This window comes from Pristiophorus japonicus, chromosome 6 (assembly GCF_044704955.1).
Source record: "Pristiophorus japonicus isolate sPriJap1 chromosome 6, sPriJap1.hap1, whole genome shotgun sequence".
Lineage (NCBI taxonomy): Eukaryota > Metazoa > Chordata > Chondrichthyes > Pristiophoridae > Pristiophorus > Pristiophorus japonicus.
This window is the reverse complement of record NC_091982.1, coordinates 183,407,745-183,428,942: the sequence shown is the minus strand read 5'-3', so window position 1 is coordinate 183,428,942 and position 21,198 is coordinate 183,407,745. Positions and strand designations below refer to the sequence as shown.

At 42.8% G+C, this 21,198-nt stretch overlaps 1 protein-coding gene across 1 annotated transcript in view; it reads right to left on the bottom strand.

Moving 5' to 3' along the window:
- The window catches only part of atp13a3 (ATPase 13A3), a 130,057-nt gene that overhangs the window by 48,071 nt on the left and 60,788 nt on the right, over window positions 1-21,198 (bottom strand). The window contains exons 15-23 of the mRNA XM_070883471.1: window positions 20,082-20,210; window positions 19,910-19,989; window positions 19,428-19,470; window positions 19,232-19,341; window positions 11,493-11,589; window positions 11,278-11,350; window positions 9,971-10,148; window positions 6,630-6,811; window positions 3,262-3,350 (exon numbers count right to left, since the gene is read on the bottom strand). Of these exons, the coding sequence (XP_070739572.1) occupies window positions 3,262-3,350; window positions 6,630-6,811; window positions 9,971-10,148; window positions 11,278-11,350; window positions 11,493-11,589; window positions 19,232-19,341; window positions 19,428-19,470; window positions 19,910-19,989; window positions 20,082-20,210 (981 nt within the window). The remainder of the gene's footprint in view (window positions 1-3,261; window positions 3,351-6,629; window positions 6,812-9,970; window positions 10,149-11,277; window positions 11,351-11,492; window positions 11,590-19,231; window positions 19,342-19,427; window positions 19,471-19,909; window positions 19,990-20,081; window positions 20,211-21,198) is intronic.

Here is a 21,198-nt window from a genome sequence, read left to right as displayed (position 1 = left end):
TCCAGGATATAGTCGACGTATTCACCGAGGCATGAGAAAGCATGGGCATTACGCTTAACATCCGTAAGACAAAGGTCCTCCACCAGCCTGTCCTTACTGCACAGCACTGCCCCCCAGTCATCAAAATTCATGGCGCGGCCCTCGACAACGTGGACCACTTCCCATACCTCGAGAGCCTCTTATCAACGAAGGCAGACATTGATGCGGAGATTCAAAATCGCCTCCAGTGTTCGGCTGCCTGAGGAAAAGAGTGTTCGAAGACCAGGCCCTCAAATCTACCACCAAGCTCATGGTTTACAGGGCTGTAGTAATACCCGCCCTCCTGTATGGATCAGAGGCATGGACGATGTACAGAAGACACCTCAAGTCGCTGGAGATATATCACCAACGAAGTCTCCGCAAGATCCTGCAAATCCCCTGGAAGGACAGGCGCACTAATATCAGTGTCCTCACCCAGGCTAACATCCCCAGCATTGAAGCACTAACCACACTTGATCAGCTTCGCTGGGCAGGCCACATAGTTCGCATGTTAGACAAGAGACTCCCTAAGCAATTTGCTCTATGCGGAGCTCCTTCACGGCAAACGAGCTAAAGGTGGGCAGCGGAAATGTTACAAGGACACCCTCAAAGCCTCCCTGGTAAAGTGCGACATCACCATTGACACCTGGGAGACCCTGGCCGAAGTCCGCCCTAGGTGGAGAAAGTGCATCCGGGAGGACGTTGAGCTCTTCGAATCTCAACACCGCGAGTGTGAAGAGGTCAGGAGTAGGGAGCGTGTGGTAAATCAGTCCCACCCCCCCTTCCCTCTACGAATGTCTGTCCCACCTGTGACAGAGTCTGTGGCTCCCGTATTGGACTGTTCAGCCACCAAAGAACTCACTTTAGGAGTGGAAGCAAGTCTTCTTCAATTCCGAGGGACTGCCTATGATGATGATGACGACATTTGTTATAAGCCTCCTTTTTCTGTTTCATTTTAATCTCTATATCTTTAGTCATCCAGGGAGCTTTAGCTTTGGATGCCCTTCCTGTTCCCACTTTGTACCCAAATCATCTCCTCCTTGAAGGCCTACCATTTCTGAGTTGCTGTTTTGCCTACTAATTTTTGATTCCAATTCACCTGGACAAGATCCCTTTTTAAAATCATTAAAATTATCTCTGTCCAATTAAGTATTTTTACACTTGATTGTTTCTTATCCATTTCCATAACTTTTCTAAACCAAATGATATTATGGTCACTGATCCCCAAATGCTTCCTCACTGAAACATACTCCACTTGCCTTAATTCATTCCCCACAACTAGATTCAGCACGGCTTCCTTCCTTATTGGGCTGGAAACACACTGATCAAGAAAGTTCTCTTGTCAGGATGTTTTCTCCATATCCAAGAGTACAAATCCAATGGTTCTTTCCATTAGAGGCACCCAGAAATTACCTGCTCATATCATATCAAAGGCGGTCCCTCGAACGAGGATGACTTGCTTCCACACCAAAAGGAATGAATTTACTGATGTTTCAATGGAGGACCCGATATTCCAGTCCTGAACTCCAGGGGTGGAAGATGCCTGTGCGTGGATTTTTTTTTAACCTGTGTGACCGTTGCACATCAGCCACCACATGGGCTTGACAGAGCTTGGCCTTTATCCAGTGGCAAGAGTAAACCAGGACGACTGGAGACCTGCTCTGCTGCACGGACCTAGTGTGCACACAGCAGTGTGGGCAGGCCCGTGCTGCCCCTGGGCCCTCGGCTCTTCTGGGCCCCGCAGCTTCGCCATGATCTCTTGCCGTTCCTCCACCACGATCTCTGGCCGCTTATCTGCTCTGACCTTCTCTCTCCTCAGCTGTGCCTGGGCCCCGCCGATGTTCCTGCCCACGCTCCAAATGGCGAACTGGGCCTTGAATGCGTCACCCAGTTGTCCACCTTGAAGTTGCTGCATACTTAGAACGGCTTGCGCTGGAAGTTGTAGTGGTATGCCCACAATGTTGTAGGGCCCACACTTCAGCTCTTTTATCCTCCTGACCTGCGGTGGTGTCCTCTCGCAGGTCGGGGTGGCCCACGATGTTGATATATATATACCACTGATGGCAGGAACTTTACATTACACGATTATTGCCAATGAAAATCTTGCCTTTGGACACAACCCATTGGGGGCAATAGTGTCAGAGTGGGCTGCGCTTATCCCAAACACAGGTCTATGAGAGTATGTCTAATAGGTGTCAATTCCAATGTATTCTGTGCTGTGCACAAATTCATGATGAAGTTCTCAAATGCACCCACTTATGATCCTCAACAGCCAGAGAATGAATTTCACCATAGACGCAAACTTATTCTAATAATAAAAAGCACATCGACAATGCCACCCAGCCCAGATACCAATACAAAATGGAGCATATTTGGTCCACCCAGCACACAGGTTAATTATGCCATTCAGTGCCTCGACCATTCAATGGATAGCACATTGGAGATCTAAGGACCGAAATTGCCCTCCGCACCAAAGGGGGCACACAATTCCAATTAAATGATTCGTTATTTTTTTTTTATTTGTCCAGGGGGTGTTTGGGCGGCTGAGGGGCGGAAGAGACTTGGGAGCAGGGTGGAAGGGTGTCATCAGCGCCCGCTGAACATGTCAGCGTGACGCGGAAGTGCTGTGTCACGCTGATGTGTAGCAATGTCTCTCCCTTTCAGTTAAAGGGGAGAGCCGCTGCGAGCTCTGCAGCCACTTTAGTGTCACCCACTGGGCCAGCGGCCCGGTACCCAAGAGGGGGTGCGAGGCTGCCTGTTGGTGGCCCGGCCAAACCCATGGCCGCCACTGTCGAACCGACTTCAGAGTCAGCCGACAATTAAAATAAAAGGTGCCCTCCCCTTTAAGGACGGACACACCGCCCAGCCACTGGCAGCTTCCCGCTGGGAAAAACTGTCGGGGGCACCGAGTGGTGGCGGCTGCGCTCTCGCAGGGTGGAAAGGTATCGTCGTTGGGTGGTAAGCGGGCGGCGTTTGCCCGACGAGGCGGCAACACGGGCTGTAATCCCACTCTCTTGCTCCCTCCCCACCCACTCAAATCCCACTCTCCCTCCTAGAGGCGGTAATGGAACTCTGAGGGGGGCTATTTTGGCCCCATATTCTTATAAGGGGGTTAGCAAAATGTAATTACCTCAAGGAAAGAAAAAGGGAATATTGTGTTAGTTTTAAATGATAATTTCAATAATACAGTATTCTCAAACAACTCAACAATTCAGAATTCAAATTGAATTTTATAGCCCTTACCTGAAGAGTCTGATCAATCACCTCAACTGGAAACAGCATTATGAAAAATATAAAGGTGTGAAGAAGTATCAATGTGACCACAAAAGGATCTGTTAGAACAAACAAAATTGCACGTACTTCAGATTACAACACCTTGCATTTATATAGCATCTTTAACATAGTAAAACATCCCAAAACACTTCCCAGGAGTGTAATCAGACAAAAATTGACACCGAGCCAAAGGAGACATTAGGACGGGTGACTAAAAGCTTGGTTTTAAAGGAGAGGGAGGTAGAAAGATGGAGGGGATTAGGGGGAGAATTCCAGAGCTTAGGGTCTAGACGGCTGAAGGCATGACCTCCAATGGCGGGGCGAAGGAAGTAGGCGATTGAACAAGAGACCAAAGTTGGAGGAAGGCAAAGTTCTCAGGGGGGTTGTAGGGCTGGAAGTGGCTACAGGGCTGGAGGTGGTTACAGTGACAGGAAAGGGAGAGGTCATGGATGGATTTGAACAAAAGGATGAGAATTTTTACATCAAGCCATTGGTGGACCAGGAGCCAATGCAGATCAGCGAGTGCAAGTGTGAAGGGTGAATGGGACTTGGTACGAGTTAAAATACGGGGAGCAGAATTTTGCATGAGCTCAAATTTATGGAGGGCGAAACATGGGAAGCCGGCCAGGAGAGCATTGGAATAGTCAAGTCTCAAGGGTAACAACAGAATAAGGGTTTCAGCTGCAGATGGGCAGATGCAGGGGTGGAGACGGGTGATGTTAGAGGTGGAAGTAAACAGTCTTTGTGAGAGGATATGGATTCGGAAGCTCAGCTCGGGATTAGATAGAACGACAAAGTTACAAACAGTACCATGGAGGTGGCTGGAATCGGAGGCTAGGGAACGGAGTTTGAGGCAGGGGCTGAAGAAAAAAAGCTTTCGTCTTCCCAATGTTTACTTGGAGAAAATTTTAGATTATTCAAGATGGATATTGTACAAGCTGTTGTACAACACAAGGGGGAATTTTAACATGGTTGAGCGCGTGGGTTTGGGTAAGGGTGGGTGAAATCCTGGAAAAATGCGAGTGCGTTGGGAAGCCAACTCCAAATCACCGACTTCCGTATTTCACTCCAGCGCATATGGCTGTGTGCACACAACCCCCTCGGCAGAGGCGGGTTATTAATTTCACTATGTTAATTGCTCTATTAAAGTGATATTGATGTGGGTTTGCAGCTTAACTTTAGCTTCACGGACTTTCTAGAACTCGCCAGTGAAAGCAAGGCGAGAAGACAGTGGCAATGGAAGCCATGTCAGGGAAATATGCCAATAAGTACTCAGTACTCAAAGCTGCTTTCTTATCTGCTTGTGTGAAAGGGTTTGTTCACCGTACTTGTGCTGAAAGGTTTAGTGGTCTGATCTGCGCTTTGGAGCTCTGATCTATCAGATCAGCATGGTTGCTGTGTTACTTTAGACCTCAGATGAGGACCAAGATGACCAGCAGCAAGACCAGCAGCAGCTCAGAGACCTGCAGTTCCACAGGAGGGGAGCAGCAGAGAGGTGCTGCTTACAGTAGACTATACCCGGCACACAGGATGTACAGACAGAGGATAAGCTTCCTTGACATGTGGAAACATCAGTGTCTCAGGAGGCTCAGAGTGTCGCATTGGGTGGTGGCAGACGCTCGCAGCCTGCTGGAACAAGACCTGCTGCCAACAGGACCGTGTGGCCATGCTTTAACAGTGGCTGTCAAAGTCATCATCACCCTCAACGTTTTTGCCTCTGGATCCTTCCAGGGCTCTGCTGGAAACATTTGCAGGATCTCACAATTGGCAGCAGACAAACGCACAAGACTGGTAACTAATGTCTTCCTTGCCAGGACCGCCAATTGTGTCAACTTTGCCTGCGACAAGCAAGTCAGAATGAGCGAGCACTTGGGTTTGCAGCTCTGGCTGACTTCTCTTGGGTGCAGGGCGTCATCGACTGCATGCATGTGGCAACTAAGGCACTCATAGATCACCCAGGGGTGTTCGATAACCGCAAGCGCTTCCACTCCATCAATGTGCAGCTGGTGTGCAACCACAAGAAGATTTTTATGTAGGTATGCGCAAGATTCCTGAGCAGCTGCCATGATGGTTTTGTCCTGCGGCAGTCCACCCCCTTATCTCTTCACAACTCAAAGCAGAGTTACCGGCAGGCTGCTTGGAGACAAAGGATACCCACTTAAAATGTTGCTGATGACACCTCTCAGAAACCCAAGGATTGAGATCCAGGAGCAATACAATGAATGCCATATTTCCACCAGCTGTGTCATCGAGCAAGCCATCAGCATGCTGAAAACACACTTCAGGTGCCTAGTAAGATCTGGAGGTCCCTTTAGTACGCACCAGTCAGGGTCTCCAGAATGGTCGTGGTGTGCTGTGCTCTGCACAACATTGCATGGCAGCGAGGAGGAACAAGGTGCAGAGCACATAGTCTCTTCAGATGATTCAGAGGAGAAGGAGGCAGCGGAAGGCGATGCAGGCAATGCAGCACCAGCAGCACACATTGCTGCCCGGGATAGATCTTGTTAACGTTGGGTTGAAGAAAGTTGGACATTTTGGTAAAATTAATCACAAAAAGCTTGTGATGAGTCTAGACTTTGAGTGTTTTAAACTGCAAGGAAAGGAAGAAAAAAAAGACTTACATTTATATAGCGCCTTTCATGACCACCGGACGTCTCAAAGCGCTTTACAGCTAATTAAGTACTTTTGGAGTGTAGTCACTATTGTAATGTGGAAAGTGCAGAGGCCAATTTGCACACAGCAAGCTCTCACAAACAGCAATGTGATAATGACCAGATAAACTATTTTTGTTATGTTGATTAAGGGATAAATATTGGCTAGGACACAGGGGATATCTCCCCTGCTCTTCTTCAAAATAGTGGCACAGGATCTTTTAAACCACCTGAGAGAGCAGACGGGGCCACGGTTTAACGTCTCATTCAAAAGACGGCACCACAGACAGTGCAACACTCCCTCAGCACTGCACTGGAGTGTCAGCCACGATTTTGAGTGCTCATGTTCCTGGAGTGAGATTTCAACCCACAACCTTTTGACTCAGAGGCGAGTGTGCTACCCACTGAGCCACAGCTGACTCCACAAACAATTGTACTGATAAGACCATATTCAAACTTCTGGTAAATATCTCTCACAATCGTGAATTCACCTGGATGGAAGCAATCCAACATAGAAAGTGTATCAAAATCCCCTAGCTGCTCCCATTTAGATTTCTGATTTTTGGGCTTAACACAAACACTCTACTCTTAGCTAGCAGGAAGCACAGGGATTCTCTCGTGAACTTAACTGGGGGAACTTGAACCATTCCTTTGTCAAGAGCTATATGTATAATATATTCAACTTACAGTTTTTATAACCAGGTTGTCGAAATGGTTTTCCTTTAGAAAATACAATGGCCACAATGAGGTACTGAAAGCACGAAATGAAAAACACAGTAATATTTTCATAGTTCCTAATATTCTTCTCATCGTGAGGATATGTATTATTGTGCTCCAGTGTTAAGTTCAGTTTTGATGAACTGCAGGCGCTGTAATAAAACAGTAACAAATATCAATTTCTATACTAAACAGCTCAAAAAGAAAATGCCGATTATTGCGTAATGTAATCCAACTGTACATGAATGTACTGTTTAATGTAGATCATTTCATCAACTTGAGAACTTTTTGTTGGAGTAAAAGAAAAATCAAAGAAGTGGTATCAAGATACCATATGAATCATTTAATTCGATTATTTACAAACCACAAGAAATTCAAAACTGTTCCTGTCTAATATTTCATATATGTTTGTAACTAACTATAAACGGGACATTTTGTTATACATGCAATATCCAAGACTCAAATTGAACACCTCACTGAGGAAATTAAATCATTTTTACTGTTTGAATAGGATATGCATAGCTTATATCTGTAAGTGCTTTATTAATCCAGCAGAACATTTCAGCAACTTGATTTTTGTAAAATGCTACTCATGCTTTTTTTACTTTTATTATTTGTCATTTTGTTTTGTTTAGGCAGAATCCTAGCAAACAAAACTTAAAATTAGTGAAACATTAAAATTAATATTTGCATTTATACAGCACCTTTCATGTCAAGACTTCCAAAATACTTCACAACAAATTAATTTTTGAAGTGTAGTCACTGTTTAGTAGGCAAATACAGTAGCTAAATTGCACAATCACAAAAAAGTTATAAAATTTTCCAAAAAAAGATCAGCTGTAGTTCCCACTTCAAGACCGCGATTTTGCCAGTGCTCAGCAGCCCCGATTGGGGGCGGGTTACCTGTGAAACTTAAAATGATTGACAGCGGATCGGGTACCCATTGTCAAAACGTGCACACCTGCATTTCCTGATTTCGGGTCTACCAGCGCTGAGCAGACCCAATTCAAATCATTAGTGGCTTGTTTACAGCCACTTAACAATGCTATTTCTTCCCAGCTTTTCGAATTTCGGTTTCCCGCTGTGCCTAGATTTTGTCTATGAAGCTGAGGTGGGTGATCACTGACCATTGCATCAGCTGTTGAGTTGACAGCTTCAAATGTCAAGCCAAAGCTCCCAGCCAATTGAGAAATGTTCCCTTAACCACTAGCTTCTCTAAGCTGCATTTTTACTACAAATTCAGAATGTTGCAAGACTTTGCACAAGTTTCCATCCCACCTCACTTCTGTCATCTCTACTTCACCTGCCAGCTATTCCATCAACGTGGATGCACTTTATACTCTCTCACCTTGGTCCTAAGAATCTGACCACGATCAGCCCCAACACCAGCATTATCATGCACACCGGTATCACCAACAACCATATCAACCTTCTCCGCAATCAACTGATGCTACACAGGACAGAGGGCATCAGCATCCAACCAGATTGCTGCCCAGGCTGGTCTCACCATGTACACATTTACTTCACGACGCTGCACACCCTGGCTGCCACATGATGCGCCAGGTTGGCACCACCCCAAACCAACAACATAAAGCATCCCTACAATGCCCAAGCCGTTCCTTGCACACTCATCACCATTGCGGGAGGTACCATTATGTCTTACCATTCACTGCAACTCACTAAGCCACTTCCAAAAGGTGCACACAAATCTGTCCAAAAACGCACATTGTTCAAAATAAAGATTTCAATATTTGACAGCACATTACAGAAATTTCACATGAACATTGGCTAAAACACACAAGTGCCTACCCATGTGTGTTGTTAGTTGGCATGACTGAACTAGGATGAAGGGGGGTGTGAGGGGGAAGTGATAATGTAGATAGAGAGGGATGGGTAGAGGTGCAAGGTAAGTTGGTGTGAACAAGGATGTGCAGGAGTAGGGTAGGGAAGGCAGAGTGATGAGTGGCACAGCAAGATAAGGTTGCGTGTGGCTTTGCAGTAACAGTTCGTGATCTACTGAGATCATTAAAAGGTTTGCTCCACTGCAGCCTGGTCCTCCTGACATGATCCCTGCTTGTGTCCTGCTATGCAATGTGCAACCAGGTTGCGTTGGTCTCACGGGGAGGTCTCTTCCGCCCACTGGAAGGGAAGAAAACTTCCCTGCATGCTGTGACTCCCTCCATAAGCATATAGAGGGGGTCATGAGAGCGCCTTGGTGCAGACATGCACCTCTGTGCAGTGCTTGTCAGTGTTTGCAGCACTTCAATGCAGTAGAACACTGACAGCACAAATGTCAAAGTAAATTTGTACATGGTCCTTTTAAAGAAACCAGCTGATGATGTCATAAAATTACATCATCAGACCAGCTTCCTTCAATTGGCCAGAAAACCCGCTGGGTGGGCTCAACAAGCCCAATCATCAGAAAGTCATGCAAGAGGCCAGGATGGAGGCCAAGGCCCGCCACTGACATCACCTGCAATCGCAGTCCAAATTGCCATCCAATGTCCCTTGGTGAAAATGTATGTGCATGCAACATTTACATATAGGATTACACAGGATATACAGCACAGAAACAGTTCATGCTGGCACTTATGCTCAACTCGAGCCTCCTCCCATCTTTCCTCATCTAAATCTATCCGCATAACCCTCTATTCCCAAGACAGAATACTGTTATTCACAATCTAAGGTCATGCATGAATAACAGCAACTAATGTGAGGTACGAAATGGCTACTGGTGTCTGCAGTGTCATACCCTACTAGAAGCTTTTTCCTTTTGGAGGAGAGAATTAAGAGAAGAAAAACGTGGACTGAGAAAAATAAGTTCTTTTAAACTGTTAATTTTGCTTAATACTTTGATCTCATGCTTACTCATATACTATTCTGGTAAAACCAGCAACTCCAAATCCAATTAAAGAAGATTGGATCAATCTCTTCTGATGGCTCAGTTACTGAATTCAGTGAATAGCTGACCCATGCAGACCAGAAAGGAAAAGGTTGATCACAATCATTGCTGGAGTTAGCCAGGGCAGAAATATGAGGTGACGGTTGTTCTCCCTGTTCCTGGATTAGAAGGGAAAAATCCCAGTGGGTCCCACTCCTCATCGCTATCCAATGATGCCAGCTGGGTGTGTGCATGAACAATAAACAAGAACAGAATAGAGCTTGGCTGTAATATTGCTGCGGTGAAGTGCTCTGCTGATAATCAGATAAAATGGTAAATTTGGGGAAGGCATCACAGGATAACTAGTGCCTTTGGAACAACAATTTCACAAATACATCCCTTAGAGAAATGTAACTGTTTTTGAACTTACTCTGAATTTGGCGTCCATACTTCATACCAGGTTTGCTGCTTCACAAGCAGAAATCCAGTTGTCTGGAACATAGCGCTGATAAGAATTTGTGTGAGTACCGAAAATATCAATGAAGCAGAGATTAGGCCAGATGGTGGTTTCTGTGGAACCAGCTCTTTCCATGCAGCATTCAAACTCACTAAACAAAACAGAAAGAATAATACATTTTCCTCTACTACTGCCACCAAAACATTTCACAATCAGATGAGAAAGGACATATGTTGTTTGCAATATATCCCTCTGGAGTTCCTTCTCGATATTATTGTTCCGTATAATTCTTACAACAATCTGCTACACAAATTGTAGGTTGAAAGTTCACCAAATGAGGCATTATTCAACATGATAAATCACAAGGTAATTACAGATGAGAAAGGTAATTCAGCTCATCTTAGTTTATCCATCCAGAATGTCCCTAAAGGCCTCCCCATTGCCACACCAAATACTTCTTAAAGATTCTCGGGCATTTGCTTCCATTACTCTATGCAAAACTTAATTCAATGTACTGTTCACTCTTTGTGTGAAGAATATCCTTCTACTTCAGTCCTAAATTTGTCTTTTACTAATTTGAACCTATGGTGCCTTATCCTACTCTTGCAATATAATTTAAATTAATTTTCCACATTTACCTTTTCCATACCATTTGCTATATTGCTAGAAGATTACCTCCCCTGCTCTTCTTCGAATAATGACATGGGATCTTTTACATCCACCCAAGAGGCCAGGCGGGACCTCAGTTAAACATCTCATCTGAAAGACGGCACCTCTGAAGGCACATCACTCCCTCATTACTGTACTCGAGTGTCAGCCTAAATAATTTTGTGGTGATGTCTCTGGACTGGGACTTAAACTCTCAACCTTCTGACTTAGAGAATGCTACCACTGAGCCACAAACAGTAGTTAGAAATCTAATTTCATTTAAAATGTGTCTACCTAAATAAAGAGTGCACTTAACAACATACAGTGACAGTTTTTAGTCCAGAACTATTAATAGTTATTCTCTTACCCATTTTACCAAAAACATAGTAACCTATTTGAATTTACTTTACCCTTCAGTAAAAAAGCTGGTGAATACCAGCCATCAAAATATTTGCTATACACATCCATCAAAATATTTGCTATAGTTCTAAGCACCGATTAAAACATTTTCTTCGTACTAGTCCATTTCACCGCACAACACAAACTACGAGAATGAACACCACTAACGAGACATATTTTGACGAGACATATTTTGACAAAACATTTTTACTCAACAGTTTTAGCATACTCACTAGTAAAGACAATGACCAGAATGATAGCCAAGTCGATGAAAAGAAACTGCAAGTCTCCAAGATTACTGAGTATCTATTTGAGAGCAGAGAGGGCAATTATACAATTTAAATTGAAATGAATGCCTAAGAAAAATACTTGCATGCATTCTGAATGTAATTAATTTACACAAATAACTTTATGCTGGGACTTATCTTAAGCTAAAACAAATACTTACAGAATATAGTAAGGTAACACTCAGATATTGGATTATACTGTACAAGGCCATGAACTTGAACACGCAGAATGATGTCATCAATGCAGCACGTCCTTCCCTGCTTAACAAAAAACAAAGCTTTATCTTCATATAAATCTAGTTAACAAAAGATAAGGAAGGCACTTCATTTCGATTCAGCTTTTTAGTTTCAATTACATCTCACTGAAACGCAATATCATCATGCATCACTAAATTAAAATCATTTTAATACTTAATAACTGTTTCGAATAACATGGTATACTAAATAAATTCCATTAGTAGACTAGTAAATTATACTTTATAAAGTATACTAAAGTGGAGGATGACATCACTATTGAGGTTTTGTTGGCAGAGGGATTAATTTTACATCACTACATGAAACAAAGCAAAGTTCCTCACTAAATTTGTTTTCATTAAACATAAAATGAACCAGGAAGAAGATAGACACACATCCAGTCTTAAGTATGTTGAGACTAGATGACATAGTGCTTGTGCAGGTGCTTGTCTTAAACTGTGAGCACAGAATTAAATAAGTTTTAAATTAACAAACCACAAAACAGACTAGAAAAAAATTGCTTCACCTAAAGTTATTGAAACATTTTCAATAACCTGAGAGGAAGCAATTTTTTTCTAGTCTTATGTTCAATGTTTCAATGAGATCACCTCTCATTCTTCTAAACTCCAGCGAGTATAGGCCCATTCTACTCAATCTCTCCTCACAAGACAATCCTTTCATCCCAAGAATCAATCTAGTGAATCTTGCTTGCACTGTCTCTAAGGCAAGTATATCCATCCTTAGAGATGGATATTAAAACTGCAAACAGTACTCCAGGTGTGATCTCAAAGTTCTGTACAATTGCAAGACTTCCTTGCAAAACCCCTTGCAATAAAGGCCAAAATGTCATTTGCCTTCCTAATTACTTGCTGTACCTGCATGTTAACTTTGTATTTCATGTACAAAAATACCGAAATCCCTCTGAACACCAACATTTAATAGTTTCTTACCATTTAAAAAGTATTCTGTTTTTCTATCCTTACTACCAAAGTGAATAGCCTCACATTTCCCCACATTATACTCCATCTGCCACATTCTTGCCCACTCACTTAACCTGTCTATATCTCTTTGCAGACTGTGTCCTCCTCACAGCTTATTTTCCCACCTAGCTTTGTATCGTCAGCAAATTTGGATACATTACACTCAGTCCTTTTATGTCATTAATATAGATAGTAAGTAGCTGAGGCTCCAGCACTGATCTTGCGGCACCCCACTAGTAATAGCCTGCCAACCAGAAAATGACCAGTTTATTCCTACTCTGTTTTCTGTCCTTTCAACAATCCTCTGTCCATGCTAATTTATTACCCCCAACCCCATGAGCCTTTATGTTGTGTAACAACCTTTCATGTGGTACCTTATCAAATGCCTTGTGAAAATCCAAATATCCGCTGGTTCCCCTTTATCTACCCTGCTAGTTACATCCTCAAAAAACTTAAGAGATTTTCCTTTCATAAAACCATGCTGACACTGCCTAATTATATTTTCCTCGATTTTGTGGTGAGCGGCGAAGTGATGGCACTCGTGCAAGGTCAGAAGGTCCGAGGTCCGAAGAAAGCTGTCCACAAACTTTTAGTTGTCTCCGTGGTGTGGATTTTGCCTTTCCCGATGTTAATTTCATTTTGGTGCCATCTATAGGGGATATCTGGTGCCTAACAACAGTGATGCCATCAAGCAGGCTAAGCAGTCAATCACATTTAAGAATTCTCACAGACTACAAACCAGGACGTAACAAGCAGGCTTTATTAGAAAATTTAACTTTTTATAATTTTACAAAAAAATAAAATAAAGGTCGGGACATACACATGGGATTAAAGTAGAAGCTGAAATATTTAAACAAACTTTGAAAAATAAAATAAAATGCAATTTTTATAACGGAATGGAGAAATTTGATAGTCCACAAATATAAAATTAGTTTTTCAGGGCCAGAGAGGCTGCTCAGCAGTGATATGACTTAGTACGTCTTTAAAAAGTCAGTTACACCTCATTCAACATGGCTTAACTTTTTCAAGGGTTTTTATAGCGAGAATAGAGTGGAAGTTCATGTTAATTCAGTGATTTCTAATTGAATTCATCTGTGAGGACTGCAATAACGCACCCTGTGGAGGAGAAGGGTATCACTGACAGCAATGTCAGGATTTCCACGTTTAAATGCACATGTGCAGACTCCAGTTTTACCTTCATTACAACTGTAAATTCTGGGCCAAAATGATTTTCTAAATGTCCTGTTACCATTTCCTTAATAAGAGATTCCAACATTTTCCAGACGACTGATGTCAGGCTAACTTCCTTCCTTTCTTGAATAGCATTATTACATGTACTGCCTTCCAATCCACTGGGACCATTCCAGAATCTAGGGAATTTTGTAAGATCACAACCAATATATCCACTATCTCTGCAGCCATCTTTTAGAACCCTAGGATGCAGGCCATTAGGTTCAGGCGATTTATCGGATTTTAGTCCCATTATTTTATCCTGTACTGTTTCTTTACTAATATTAATTACTTCAAGTTCCTCATTCTCATTCTGGTTTTTTTTGTGTTTTCTACTCTGAAGAGAGATACAAAATATTTGTTTAATGTCTTTGCTATTTCCTTATTCCCAATTATAATTTTTCTTGTCTCAGCCTCAAAGCGATCCACATTTACTTTTGCTATTCTCTTCCTTTTTACATATTGTAGAAGAACTTAGTATCTACTTTTATATTTCTTGCTAGTTTACTCTCATTCTATTTTCTCTCTATCATTTTTTTGGTCATCCTTTGCTGGTTTCTAAAATGCCCTGTGAATGCTGAATGGAATATTGTTGACAATTCTCTCTCCTCATGTACTGTTCCCCTCTCCCTCAAATCTGCCGTCATCACCCCGTCTTCAAAAAAAAACCCTGACCCCTCCCGTCTTTGCAAACTACCGCCCCATCTCCAGCCTTCCTTTCCTCTCCAAAGACCTATTTCTCATCTACATGCTGCCCCTTGGCAATATCATCCGAAAACACAGCGTCAGTTTCCACATGTACGCTGATGACAACCAGTTCTACCTCACCACCACTTCTCTCGACCCCTCCATGGTCTCTAAATTAAACTGGGAAGACCAAAGCCATTATTTTCAATCCCTAGCCACTGACTCCATCCCTCTCCCCAATATCTGTCGGAGGCTGAACCACACTGTTTGCAACTGTGGTATCATATTTGATCCTGAAATGAGCTTCTGATCACTGCTGAAACCCTCTTACATGTCTTTGTTACCTCAAGACTTAACTATTCCAACACACGCCTGGCTGGCCACCCACATTCTACCGTACATAAACGTGAGGTCATCTAAAACTCAGCTGCCCATGTCCTAACTCGCACCATGTCCCGTTCACCCATCACCCCTGTGCTCACTGAGCTACAGTGGCTCCCGGTTAAGCAACACCTTGATTTCAAAATTCTCATCCTTGTTTTCAAATCCCTCCACGGCCTCGCCCATCCCCATCTCTGTAATCTCCTCTAGCCCCACAACCCTGAGATATCTGTGCTCATCTAATTCTGCCCTTTTGAGCACCCCTGATTATAAACGCTCAACCATTGATGCCTGTGCCTTGTGTTGAATATGCCCTAAACTCTGGTATTCACTGCCTAAACTTCTCCACCTCTCTTTCCTCTTTTAAGACACTCCTTAAAACCTACCTCTTTGACCAGGCTTTTGGTCACCTGCCCTAATTTCTCCTTATGTGGCCTGGTGTCAATTTTTTAATATAATACTCCTGTGAAGTGCTTTGGGACGTTTTACCACGTTAAAGACGCTATACAAATACAAGCTGTTGTTGTTGTTGTTGATTATGGTGCCTTTTGTGCAACTCAGAACCAGGAAGTGAGCAGGATCATTGTCCATGAAGGGTAGTTAATCAGGATTGAATGGTTACTTTTAATGCCTTCATGACAACGAGGGATGAATAATAAAAATATTGCCTTGCCAGTGGCAAAAATGGGGGGGGGGGGCGGGCGGGGGAGGAGGGAAGTCCACAATCAAATGATTACCCGTCCACTTGCTATTTCCCAATGCTCCAGGCCAAGCATCTTACCACTGACAAAGGCAATCATTTTAACCCTCTTTTCTTCCTTCCTGCAGGTGAGCCAAGATGCAGGAAAGCATCCGCTGTGAACAAGGAGAAGGAAAAGAGGGTGAGGTTGTGGGAAATGGAGGAGGAGCAGCTTCTGAAGGAGATGGAGGGAGAGGACTCTGGCTCTTGCCATGCAGCTCGTGCCAATTGAGTTGCTCGAGAAAGGGCCAATGGAAAGCAAGAGCTCAACACCTCTGTTCTTTATTGGAAGTGTAGCCGCCACCTCACCGGAAAGCCACCCCCAAGTAGTGACAGAGTCAATCAGCTCACCTCAGCTGGGTACCAGTGCGGAGGGTTTACACCAGGTCGAGCAAGCTCTTCATTGCCAGGTGAGCTCCCAGGCGTCTGAATCCAGTTCTAGAGAAGGGGGAGACTCGGAGGAGATGGAGGATGCCGCTACCTCTCTGGAGAGATTGGCAGAAAGTGCTCATGGTCTAGTCAGTCAGTGGAGTCTGACATAACAACTTGCATTAAATATAGCGTCTTAATGTAGTAAAACGGTCCAATGGTGCTTAACAGGCTTGAAGAGGCACCGGCTTGTTGAAGCAGCAAAGAGGTAGGACTCTGGGCTCTAGCAAGAGCAACATGGAGATCTTTGCGGGTCTGGCCGCCAAATCTGTACTACTGCTCAGCAACGGCATTGCACATAACTAATAGGAGCAGGAGTAGACCATTTGGCCCCTCGAGCCTGCTCCACCATTCAATAAGATCATGGCTGATCTGATCAGAGACTCGGCTCCACTTCCTGCCCCATAACCCTTTATTCCCTTATCACTCAAAAATCTGTCTATCTCCGCCTTAAATATAGTCAATGACCCAGCCTCCACAGCTCTCTGCGGCAGAGAATTCCATAGATTTACAACCCTCAGAGAAAAAATAGTCCTCCTCATCTCAGTTTTAAATGGGCGGTCCCTTATTCTGAGACTATGCCCCCTAGTTTTAGTTTCCTCTATGAGTGGAAATATCCTCTCTGTATCCACCTTGTCGTGCGCCGTCATTATCTTATATGTTTTGATAAGATCACCTCTCATTCTTCTGAACTCCAATGAGTATAGGCCCAACCTACTTAATCTATCTTCATAAGTCAACCCTCTCATCTCCGAAATCAACCTAGTGAACCTTCTCTGAACAGCCTCCAATGCAAGTATATCCTTCCTTAAATATGGAGACCAAAACTGTACACAGTACTCTAGGTGTGGCCTCACCAATACCCTGTACAGTTGTAGCAGGACTGCTCTGCTTTTATACTCTATCCCCCTTGCAATAAAGGCCAACATTCCATTTGCCTTCCTGATTACTTGCGGAACCTGCATACTAACTTTTTGTGTTTCATACATAAGGACCCCCAGGTCCCTCTGTACTGCAACACTTTGCAATTTTTCTCTATTTAAATTATAATTTGCTTTTCTATTTTCCTGCCAAAGTGGATAACCCACATTTTCCCACATAATACTCCATCTGCCAACGTTTTGCCTCCCTCCTTATCCACTATTGGGAGGTTTTTAGTATCTTCTACCGTGAAGACCGATACAAAATATTAGTTCAGCGTCTCTGCCTTTTCCCTGCTCCCCATTATTAATTCCCCAGTCTCATCCTCTAGGGGACCAACATTTACTTTAGCCAATCTTTTCCTTTTCATCTACCTGTAGAAACTCTTACTATCTGTTTTTATATTTTGTGCTAGTTTACTTTCATAATCTATCTTCCCTCTCTATTATTTTTTAGTCGTTCTTTGCTGGCCCAATCCTTGGCCTCCCATTTGTCTTGGCCACATTGTATGCCCTTGTTTTCAATTTGATACCATCCCTTGGGGCCGAACTTGGTGAAGGCCAAGTCTCGCCCAAGTGCTGCCCAAAAGACTGCTGATGGCTGGCGAAAGACCAGGCGGCATTTTGGGCGGGAAATTGATGAAAAATAATTTAAAAGTTGGGCCGGCGGCAAACAAGCAACATACGCCGTCAAACTGGGCGGGAGCGGGCGGAAGCTTCCAATTTCGGCGGCAAAGGCGTACAAATAAAAATGATTGGAAAAAAAAAGTTACCCAGAAGATCTTCAGGGGAATCCATTAAGGTAAGTCGCTGTGAATCTTTTTTTTCAGTTTTTAAAAAACTTACCTTGGGGGTTAGACCAGCCCCCTCACGGTGGTCCTGGCGCCGACTTCCGCCCGCAGCAATCTGGCATCTCTGTGGGCAAGAGGTCACTTGCAGCACTTAGTCGTCCGCTGACGTCAGCAGGCAGTTGCCGGTGGTTCTCCCCTCCCGCCTGCTCCAGTCCAAGTGCAAACTGGCACTGGGCACAACCCGGAGAGAAATCTCGGCAGATCTCGCCGGCAATGGGAGGGAAGGCCATCAATTTCGGCCCCTTTATTTCCTGAGTTAGCCACGGATGGTTATCCCTTCTCTTACAGTCTTTCCTTCTCATTGAGATATATTTTTGTTGCGAGTTATGAAATAGCTCCTTAAATGTCTGCCACTGCTCATCAACCGTCCCATACTTTAATCTATTTTCCCAGTCATGCGATACTGCAGTTGAAAGAACCAATCCAGAAGTTGACTGTGCGACTTCTGTTGGAGCATCAAAGTGGCATGAGGAAAATGAAAAGGTACAGGCATGTGGACTCGTAAACAGCAGCAAAAATGGATTCAGAATGGGAAGATCCTGCCTGACCAACCTCCTTTACTTTATTGAGTAAGTGACATTCCAGGTGGACTGTGGAAAGCTATATATATATATATATATGGGTGTACCTAGAATTTGAAAAACCTTTTGACAAACTGCTGCACAAAAGGCTACCAGTTAAGTCAAAGCCTTGGAGATTCAGGGTAAAATTTGGGAATGAATAAGAAATTGGTTAAAGGGCTGAAAGCAGTAATTGCTTGTTAGAGGAGTTATGTTGGAGGAGGGAGTATTGAGTGCAGTTCCACTGTTGGAATCACGATATTAACAACTTGGATTAAGAAACTAAATGTAAATTAGTCTAATTTGCAAACAAGAAGAGACAACCCATTCTAAAAAGTATCTTTTGAACAAAATTAACTGGATAAAGTATGTGTGGGCAGAACAATGGCTGATGAATCTCAGTACGGTCAAGTGTACAGTACTGCACATAAGGAAAAAAAATTGGCAACATAAACATTCCATGAATTGTATCAATATAACTAAGGATGAAGATGAAAGAGATCTAGGTCTTTTAGTAGACTCGAGATGCTTAGCATATCCAACTATTATGAAACAGCAACCAATAATGCAAATAGAATGATAAACTATATCGGCAAAGCAGTAGAGTGTAAGTTAGAGGAAGTCCATATTCAAGCCAAATAGCTTTCTTACCTCTTTCAGGAGACATGATGCCGGCCTTTCAATTAATGAAAAGGTACAGATAAAATACAGAAGCAAGAAATCTATTGAAAGGTATAGATATGAGAAGTCGGAAAGCTATTTGGCATTGACAGTGAGCACAGAACTCTGGGAGATAATTTCAAAACAAAGATAGAGGGTATGTTGCACACACTACCAAAAAAAAAATAATCTAACTCTTGGAACTCTTATGGTTAAATAAATAAGTTACCTGATGAGGTTTGGTACACATGCAATGTTTGGAGTCTTTGATGTGAATGGAGATGCTATAGAAGCTTCCAATTCAGACAATGAGATGCCACTGTGTGCTCGCTTTAGTGCCTGTAAATCATACATTTGTATTTTAAACTATTGCCCCAAATACAGATAGAAATGTTAGTAATCTGAAAACTTAAAAAAAAACTTACACCACAGTCATTGGCGCCATCTCCACACATTCCCACGTAATAGCTGTCAAGAGGAATAAGGATTCAAGCCAGATATTAAATGTTACTCTTCAGTGGGTAAACTGTATGAATTTTACCTGTTGTGTAGCACTGAAAATCCTTAGACAACTGCAACACAAAGACTTATAAATGATTGCTAACCGTTTCTAATTAGGTACTATGCTTTTTGATATTTATATTATTTTTTCCATTAAAAGTAATGATGAAGAGATTTCAGAGACTAAAAATTCGACAAGGAAAGAAATGCATGACTACATTTTGCATTTGTGGTTATAAAAATGAGAAAAAAAGACAAACAAAATACAAGATAGAAAAGGAATTTAATTCTGAAAAAAATAATTGACAGATATTAATACTATGTATTAAATGTACATCGAATTACTAAAACACTTCACCCATCTGTTTAATATTTTCCAATTTAAAAATAGTTATTCAGTACTTACTCTACATTTTGAAATGCTTCTACCAGCTGTGTTTTTTGATCAGGAGCCATGCGAGCAAATACCGTACCATGTAGTACCAACTGAGATAAACAGAACAACATTTTTAGTTGCGTATGGCCAACAATATCCTTAGCCAAAATTATTCAGAAAACTTTAGTCATCAATTACTGACTTTTGAAAGCAGATCCTGAAAATGCTCAGTTACAATAGAAAAGGATTTGCCATCCATTGCAAAGTGGTAATGATTTATCTGATGGAGGCCATCTCCAGAGCCCTCATTTTCCATTTTAATATCGATAACCTGGAAAGAAAAAGCAATTCAAACCAAACAGGAATTTAATGGCCCTTTTTATTTAAATAAAACTTAGTAATATGTTTACCAATTCTGTAGCATTATCAATAAAACATTTCTGGCATGTTAGTCAAGAAGCCACCTACATTAATGCCAGATTTTATTTCAGATTCCAGCATCCGCAGTAATTTGCTTTTGTACATTAATTCCACGTCACTTCTGATAACCCATCTCCTTTTATATTCTTCCTTTTGAAATATTTATCCAATTCCCTTTTAGGTTATGTTACAGCTACTTGTGATAAAAAGCATTCCATGTTCTAATAACCGTCTGTGTGGAAAGTTTTGTTCTAACTTTCCTCTTCATTCTTCCATTCATAATCTTGTGTACATACCCCCTTGTTAGTGTCACCAACTCATGGAAACAATTACTCTTCACCTTCTAAAAAGCCCTCCAATCTCGACAAGCACTGATGATGACACTGAGGCCTCAAATGATGGAGACTATTGTCAGCATTCCCCGGCTCATCCAGACAACTGATGAGGAAGAGGAGGAGGACACAGATGGCACAAGCACATCACTGCTTCCACTCACACTCGGTAGCTCAGATACTGGTGGGAATGCGCAGTCTAAAGTAGCTGATGTGGTAGGTGGGGCGGCACTGGATATTGCACCGGGGCGTAGAGGGCTGCAGCATGGTGACGGAGGTGGGCAACCTCAGATTCTACCTCTCCAGGGGGGCGAGTCCACACCGGAGTACCGCCGAAGGGGACTCAGATGATGCCATTGATGTAGTGGCTTACGAGAGAAGGGTGGAGGCAATGCATTCCCAGATGTTGGGGGCACTGACAAGGGTACGAGAGAGCCTGTTGGAAGTGGTCAGGAGTGTGGGTAAGAGATGATTATTGGTGCTAGTTGATGGGAGTCTTTTTGTTTCTGTTGTGTTGTTGCATTGAATTGAATATTTTGATAAATATTTATTTTAGGCACTTATATC